Consider the following 8,429-nt stretch of genomic DNA (forward strand, 5'->3'; position numbering starts at 1 on the left):
AGGGGAAATGAGGAAACTGGTGAAATCCATATTGATGCCATAGGGTTGAAGTGTTCTGAGGCGGAAGATGAAGCGTTCTTCCTCCAGGCATCAGGCGGTGAGGGAGCAGCGGTGAAGGAGGCCCAGGATCTGCATGTCCTCGGCAGAGCGGGAGGGGGAGTTGAAATATTGGGCCACAGGGCGGCGGGGTTGATTGGTGCCGGTGTCCCGGATATGTTCCCTAAAGCGCTCTGCTAGGAGGCGTCCAGTCTCCCCAATGTAGAGGAGACCGCATCGGGAGCAACGGATACAATAAATGATATTGGTGGAAGTGCAGGTAAAACTTTGATGGATGTGGAAGGCTCCTATCCCTTCCATTGGTTGATACAAAATAAAGAGGATCACAAACCAACTTTAAATGTTTGCTAATGCTTAAAATCAATGAAATAGAAGTATACAACAAGTTTTACATATTCCAAACAACAACATAGTTAATCCATCTATAACATTATAACAACTTTGGTCACTTCAATTATTTTTCTCAATGTTAGGGCAACTATGGGTAGAAAGCAACAGAACTTAAAAATGTGATACAAACATTAAATGCTAACTTTAATACTAAATTGAAAATAGTACCTGGCGGTTTACATATGACCCATAGGGTTGGTAGTGTCGCTGAGACCAGGGTGAACTGCAGGATGTGCTGGTGGTGCCTCTGCCGATGCGGCAGAAGCCTTCTCCTCTTCTCTCCTTTTAAGGCAGGCTGCTTTTGGATTCAAGTTCCTCTCTACACATTTGAAAAAAGTAGTATATTTGGACAAAATAAAAGTTGAAATAATACATGCATGATAATTCATAATTGGGCTGGAAGCCAGTGATTCAAAGATTATCAAAGAACCCCTACATGTGGAAATAGGCCCTTTGGCTAACAAGTCCACATCGACCCTCCGAAGAGTGACCCTCCGAAGAGTAACCCACCCAGACCCATTCCCCTACCCTATTATCCTACGTTTATCCCTAACTAATGCACCTAACCTACACATCCCTGAACACTAGGGGCAATTTAGCATGGTCAATTCAGCTAACCTGCACATCTTTGGATTGTGGGAGGAAACTGGAGAACCCAGAGGAAACCCAAGAACACACAGGGAGGATATGCAAACTCCACACATATCGTCACCCAAGGCTGGAATCAAACCCGGATCCCTGGCGCTGTGAGGCAGCAGCACTAACTACTAAGCCACCGTGCTGCCCCAGATGATTATACATTTGAGTCATACAGCATGGAAACAGACTCTTCGGTCTAACTTGTCCGTGCCAAGCAGGCATAGTAGTTCTCCAATAATGCGCCTTTATTAAGTGCGATTTGTCTGTAATACGATGTGACTTGCCGACCTTTTGCTTTATAAAGCGAACTCCTGTTCGCTGTTATGTGATTCTCATCCCCTGCATTAGGTGTAGCGGTGCATGGAGGACTGGACTCTGTGTTGGCATCACGTGATCAGTCGGCTTGTGAACTTTCTCACAAAGAGCTTTGTGAAAGGTATTGTGAAATGTTTGTGCTCGTGGACTTGGAAAAGATTCATGAAAATGTCGGAGGACATGAAGCTGTGAGCAATCTGTTAATTTAAAAACTTAAAGAGTTGAGATGAATAAAATTTCACTGGAATTGACGAACAGTAAAAAGACAGCGTTGAAGAGGAGTCTGAAATTTGGCTTTGTTGTTTGTATTAAAAACTTTCTTCCTCTATTTTCATTAAAATAATATGTTTAAATGTTAAAGAATATTTGCAGTCTCGTGAATCTGTTTCAGTGACAAATCACTATGGTAACCAACTGCACAAAAATACCAGTACAGGGGCTTGGACATGGTCAGTCAGCTGCGTAGGGTGGTCAGAGTCAAGAAACTCTACACATAGTGGGTGAGGGAGAGAAAGGTGTTACTTTTGGTGCAGGTGTAGAGATATCCTGAGGGGGGTGAGTAGACTGTGCAGAAGAGATTCAGGGTTAGTCAGGGTCAGATGTTAGCAAGGATTGGAGTGTGTGGGGAAGATGTTGCAGAAACTGGTGGGTCCAGTAGCAAAGATGGAGTGAGTGTGAGGTATCAACAAGAATACGGTGGAACTTTGACTGGAAGAACGGAAAAGGTCATTGACCTTCTTCGTACATTCTGTGAATTCTTTCAGAGGTTGAGACTGCACTGACCTGGATGGTAACCATGGTACAGGTTGGTGTGGTTCCAGTAGATTAGCTTCCTCTGTTAGTCTGTGAGAAAAGGACATCCTGCCTTTGCAGCACCCCATCCCCATCAGCAGTATCTCCATGTCCCTGCCCACAAAGACAGGATCCAATTTTCCATTGTCAGCCATGTCCAGGGCTAATGTCAGGAACCGTGCAGGGCAGCTCTGGATGGTCAACTTGTGTCTGGGTGCACAATATCCTTTTAAAGATGATGCTGCATCACTGATGTTGGTCAATTCTGGGATATCCAGGAAGTGGTGAGTTGATTTGGAAGGGGCACATAGTATGATGATGCTAGAATGTGTGGTGTGGGGGCGGGGGGGGGGGGGATCAAAGGGTGGGTTGGTAATAAATCAGGCAGGTTTTTTAAAACAAGATGATACGCATCCCCAAACATCATGACGTGAAGCCCTCGAAAAACTTGACAAAACTGACACTTAGCGAAAGAAATTAAGATTCAGCCCTTGATCTACCAAGGCAGGTTTCATTCTCGGATCTGATTTGTGCAGTGTTACCAATGAGATCAGAAGACTGGCAAGAATTTAATGCAGCTAGCAGGTATAGAAGCCAATCAAGAGTAATTTATTGAAGATTTGATGAATTGCACTTTACAGTACCACACAGCAGGGCAGTTACAACAGTTTAAATTTACTTAGACTGTGCTCTTGTTTGTGTTATTTTTGTTTCGATTTCTACTGGTATTTTTGGTGGTTCGCTCCAACCCTGTTTTTCCCATAGGCCCCATTATTTCTTTTGCACGATTTTCTGTAACATGGCCTTGCATGGGACCACATCTACAGCATTATAGGAGAAGTACTTGTATCCTAAACTGATCTAGTCCCACTTGCCAACATTTGGCCCATATTACTTTAAATGCTTCCCATTCATATATCCATCAAGATGCCTTTTAAATGTTGTAATTGTACCATCCTCCACCACTTCCTCTGACAACTCATTCCACACACTGTGTGAACAAGTTGCCCCTTAGATCTCTTAATTCTCCTCTCACCTTAAACCTATGCTCTCTCGTTTTGGACTCCCCTACCCTGGGAAAAAGACCTTAGCTGTTCGCCCTATCCAAGCCCCTCATGATTTTATAAACTTCTATAAGGTCACCAGTCATCCTCTGATGTTCCAGGGAAAACAGCACCAGTGTATTCAGTCTTTCCCTGTAACTCAAACCCTCCAATTACTTGTTAATCTTCTCTGAACCCTTTCAAGTTAAACAACACCTTTCCTATAGCAAGGAAACCAGAATTGAATGCAGTCTTCTAAAAGTAGTCTCACCAATGTCCTGATAAGGATAACAGGACATCAATGCCATGTCTACAAAAACGCTCATTTTCATGAGGATAAATTCACTGGTTGACATGATTAATGGAGAGCTTCAAACTCATTTTTTTGACCACTTTGTCCATATCCTTTTGAAACAAGCATTTTACAATTAAATGAGTAGCTGCACGAAGACATCCTTAAATCATGCAGCATCCCTAATAATGTCCAAGAATGGATAAGCCTCAATATTATTGAACTTTCTTTTGCAGAGAATGAGTTGATTGACTTCCTCAATTTTACCCCTTATCCCATACTCAGTGTCACAGCTATATCCTACTTGTACGATTATTTTCTAATCAACCTGTTCAGAGTAATGATACACCCCTGGATGAGGTGGGGCTTGAACTCTAGGCCTCCTGCCTCAGAGGTAGGGACACTACCACTGTGCCCATGCACCCTTGTCCTATTTGTACTCAATGAGCAGCCACCACCATTTTCTCTTAACCTTAAAATAAAGACATCAACAAATTTTAACAAACGTGCTTAACTGTTTACAAAAGATCCATTATTGCATTACTTTGAAGGCCAATGCTTGAGTGTTGAGCAGTCAAGAAAAACCGAATTTAAAAAAAGAGCAATTATTAACTAGCTTTAAATGACTTACTGTTGCAACCAGTGCAAGGATGACTGCAGTTCCTGTCTTAAACTGATTAGAAAGCACAAGATGTGCTTTCAGACCAGGAAACTTCTGATGATCCTGCAGTTTCAGCTGAACTCAGTTGGTAGTGCTCTGACCTTTGAGCCAGAAGGTTCAAGTCACACTCCAGGACTTGAACACAAAAAAATCTAGTTTGATAATTCAAGGCAATACTGAAGAATTTTCCATGAGACAACAAACCAAGGCCTTGCCTGCACCCTGAAATAGATGTAAAAGATTCTCTATCTCTAAGAAAAAGGCCAATACAGTATTTATCCTCAAATCATCACAAAAATCAGAATGTTATCATCTGGTCATTAACACATTGCTGTTTTGGGACTTGGCTGTGCAAAACTAATTGTCCTTTTCCTTATATTACCAATTTGATTGCACTAGAATATACTTTGGGATGATTATGAACAATACTATAAAAATTAAGTCTTCAGGATCTCCATATTGCTTGCTGCCACAACTGAACTATAAGGACTAAATAAAAGGTTCTGTTCATTTTATTTTAGTGTGTGATGTTTTTAAATCAAAGTATAATGTAAACAGTAAAATATCATTCCAGAATCATCAGGAAGCTCCTCTGCAAAGTGGAATCCAGAATGGGAAACTGAATACTTATTAGAAATCCTCAATTTGTAAATCCTATACACCTGTACTAACCTGGACGTCTCATTTGTAGGTTATAAGAAGAAAACACAGTAGAAACATACACCTGATGAAGGAGTGGTGCTCCAAAAGCTAGTGCTTCCAAATAAATCTGATGGACTATAACCTGGTATTGTGTGAGTTTTAACTAGAAATATAAAAATTGTGGCAATTAAAAAGAAACTCACCTCACAAGCCCAGTCTCATCAACTAATTGCAGAATAACAGTTCAGATGCTATCTGACAAGGACCCATAGTTTTGTACAATTCACAAAGGAAATTACAAATGTACACTTTTTCAAACTTTAGTTGTTAAAACCTTTGGACAGATATTTTAAGAAATTATAAAGTGTTGTAAAAATATCCAGCTTTGAAAAGTTCACAAAAGGATGATTAAAGCATCTTTAGATCTGAAATTCTGTAATTTTATCTCAATTTACTTAATCAGCAAAAATCTGCCCTAAAAGGGAATGTTTATTCTGCTTGATAAATTGATCACAGCACTTTATGATTAAGTTCCAATTATCTGTCACAATGTAACATGCATTAGATGAAATTATGCATACTGCAGTATACATTGAGACCAGGTGATTGTGACAATATCATTGACATTACTATAATATTGTGTTTCAGAAGTCAGCATAGGCCCAAAACTTGATCATTAAAATACATTTTGATTGAATGATTCCTGTCAATACATCTTAGTTGACATAAGAAAATGTGTTCAATGGCAACATTATGCCAAACACATTTCCATCTACCATCTGCTATCAAAAAGTTGATTACATTTTTCCCCATGCAAGTAAACTTATGAAGGAAATCACCCAGTGAAGGGAGAAAAGTCAGATAAATTTTGCCATGCTTTGTTCTCAACTGGAGTGTCATTCAAAAAGACAATAAATTGGAAAATCAAGTACTGCAGACAATTGCATGCCTAGATTTCTAGTACTCTTGATTTTCCAGTCATTAATGATTGGAGCCTGCAAACTGAATACTGAGTTCCATAACAATTGGCTTACCTGACCTCCTAAGCAAGATTCTGTATCTAGTTTTACAATTTGAAGTACTGTGGGTCTGAATGTAGTTATCCACAATTATAGCCAGCTGTAAAACACACCCTCCTAAACAATAGTAGATAGTTAACACATGTCTGCTGCGATGTCACAAACATCAAAGTCAGCAGAATTCACTCTTTTTTACCTGCAACTTTCTACCTCTGCCCCCATACATACTTCCCTTTTGCTGCAATCATGATTGCACTGGCATCAACAGCTCTTTTTGCATCTCAGTTTTTTTTTCCATTTGGCCCAATAGAAAGTATCATCATCCCATTCAAAAGTGATGGGGGCCAAAGCCAAGCATCAAATATGCCAACATGCACAAGCTTAAAGGAAAATTGATTACTGATCAGGAAAAGAAATTCCTATTAAATTTTGGCTCTTTCTTCCTCCAAGAGAAACCAATTTTCAAACAGGCTATTCTTGTTATTTGGTGGTTCCACAACCCTGAGAACATGGCTGCTACCACCACTCTAACTCATTTTTTGTATTGGCTTAAATTGGTCAAGAACCCAGGTATATTTTAATTAGACCTACCTAGTTTTGTTAAAAGGAAAAAAAATGTCTTTCTAGCACACTTTTCATGACATCAGGTTAAAACATTTTATAGCTATTGGAATTAAAGTGTAATCATTGCTACAATTCGGGAACCACAGCAAGCTTCCAAAATAACAGTGATAATGACCAAATAAGCTGTTTCAATGGCAGGAATCAATATTAACTTGGATATTGAGAATAACCCTTGTTTCTGCTCTTATTCAAGGTAGTGACTGGGGATCAACTTACATCAATTTGAAGGGGCAGAGAGATCCAGGGTTTAAAAAGGCCATCTGACTAACAGTTTCTTCAACAGTGTAGCATTATTTCAGTATTGTTTGGAGTGTCAGGGTGGAGTTTGCATTCATAGCTTTTCAGTTCAACTTGTACCAACGACCAGATCAAGAGTTCTATCAACTTTCGCTATGGCTGACATAGTGTGAATAGTGTTAAGGAAGAACTAAAAAAATTAAAAGTAGAATCATGAATATCTTCAAGACCAAGGTCAGGTATGGATGGTAGTAGGGACACAGTGCAGAAGAACACACCAATTATATGGCTGTTCATTACTTAGGGTACAAAGGATTCAGGAAGCTCTTATGATCACTGAAGACCTGAACTCAAACTTAGCTCAAAATACATGGAGCAATTATTTACTAACTTGGCATCCGCATGCATGGAATGAGCTGGTGTCATCTAACATTGCAAATGAATACTGGTTTCAGGATTCCAGCATTTTTAGAGTATTTAAATGAAACATGTAAATTTTAGATTAGTTTTAATGCAAATATTAGAACTAGTTTGTTCGTTGCAGCCAATTTTACACCAGAAATTACTGGAACTTGGAAATAGTTGGAAGATAATACTAACTTCAAGCAAGGCATTTTGTGCGGTGATACGTTTTCCTCTCCAAATTTCTGATCAGTGCTATTTCCTTCCCTCTGCAACATGGGGGATATAGTTGAAAAGGTATTAGGGTAAAAGGTATTAGCTATCTCAGCTATCTTTAGATGTGTGCCTTCTGTCCACTAGAGAAGATGCCAATGAGTCCAATCCTATCTATACCCAAGTTGCAAACCTTTGGAGGGTGTTGATGGAAGGAATGGTTGGGGTTGTGGGGTCTGAGGGCGGAGGTGCGGGATGTGGACGAGATGCGTTGGAGGGCATCTTTAACCGCGTGGGAAGGGAAATTGCGGTCTCTAAAGAAGGAGACCATCTGGTGTGTTCTGTGGTGGAACTGGTTCTCCTGGGAGCAGATATGGCGAAGGCGGAGGAATTGGGAATACGGGATGGCATTTTTAGCAAGAGGTCGGGTGGGAAGAGGTTTAATCCAGGTAGCTGTGGGAGTTGGTGGGTTTGTAAAAAATGTCAGTGTCAAGTCAGTCGTCATTAATGGAGATGGAGAGGTCCAGGAAGGGGAGGGAGGCGTCAGAGATGGTCCAGGTAAATTTAAGGTCAGGGTGGAATGTGTTGGTGAAGTTGATGAATTGCTCAACCTCCTCGCGGGAGCACGAGGTGGCGCCAATGCAGTCATCAATGTAGCGGAGGAAGAGGTGGGGAGTGGTGCCGGTGTAATTATGGAAGATCAACTGTTCTACGTAGCCAACAAAGAGACAGGCATAGCTGGGGCCCATACGTGTGCCCATGGCCACCTCTTTGGTCTGGAGGAAGTGGGCGGATTTGAAGGAAAAATTGTTAAGGGTGAGGACCAGTTCGGCCAAACGAATGAGAGAATATCTCCCAGGAGGACCAGTTCCACCACAGATGTCCGCCTTCTTTAGAGACTGCAATTTTCCTTCCCACGTGGTTAAAGATGTCCTCCAACGCATCTCGTCCACATCCCGCAGCTCTGCCCTCAGACCCCACCCCTCCAACCGAAACAAGGACAGAACGCCCCTGGTGCTCACCTTCCACCCTACCAACCTTCGCATAAACCAAATCATCCGCTGACATTTCCGCCACCTCCAAAAAGACCCCACCACCAGGGA

At 41.1% G+C, this 8,429-nt stretch overlaps 1 protein-coding gene and 1 long non-coding RNA gene across 10 annotated transcripts in view; one reads left to right on the forward strand and one right to left on the reverse strand.

The window, feature by feature from the left end:
* LOC122541022 overlaps nucleotides 1-2,971 on the forward strand; it is a 16,517-nt gene extending 13,546 nt beyond the window's left edge. Inside the window, exon 3 of the long non-coding RNA XR_006309493.1 lies at nucleotides 2,041-2,971. This is a non-coding gene — a long non-coding RNA (uncharacterized LOC122541022). The remainder of the gene's footprint in view (nucleotides 1-2,040) is intronic.
* tcf12 (transcription factor 12) overlaps nucleotides 1-8,429 on the reverse strand; it is a 330,257-nt gene that overhangs the window by 4,610 nt on the left and 317,218 nt on the right. For all 9 annotated transcript variants that reach the window (XM_043677463.1, XM_043677468.1, XM_043677462.1 and 6 more), the window contains one exon: nucleotides 616-766. In XM_043677463.1, coding sequence (XP_043533398.1) covers nucleotides 624-766 — 143 coding nt within the window. In that variant the 3' untranslated portion in view covers nucleotides 616-623. The remainder of the gene's footprint in view (nucleotides 1-615; nucleotides 767-8,429) is intronic.

The sequence above is a fragment of the Chiloscyllium plagiosum genome, chromosome 36 (genome assembly GCF_004010195.1).
Source record: "Chiloscyllium plagiosum isolate BGI_BamShark_2017 chromosome 36, ASM401019v2, whole genome shotgun sequence".
NCBI lineage: Eukaryota > Metazoa > Chordata > Chondrichthyes > Orectolobiformes > Hemiscylliidae > Chiloscyllium > Chiloscyllium plagiosum.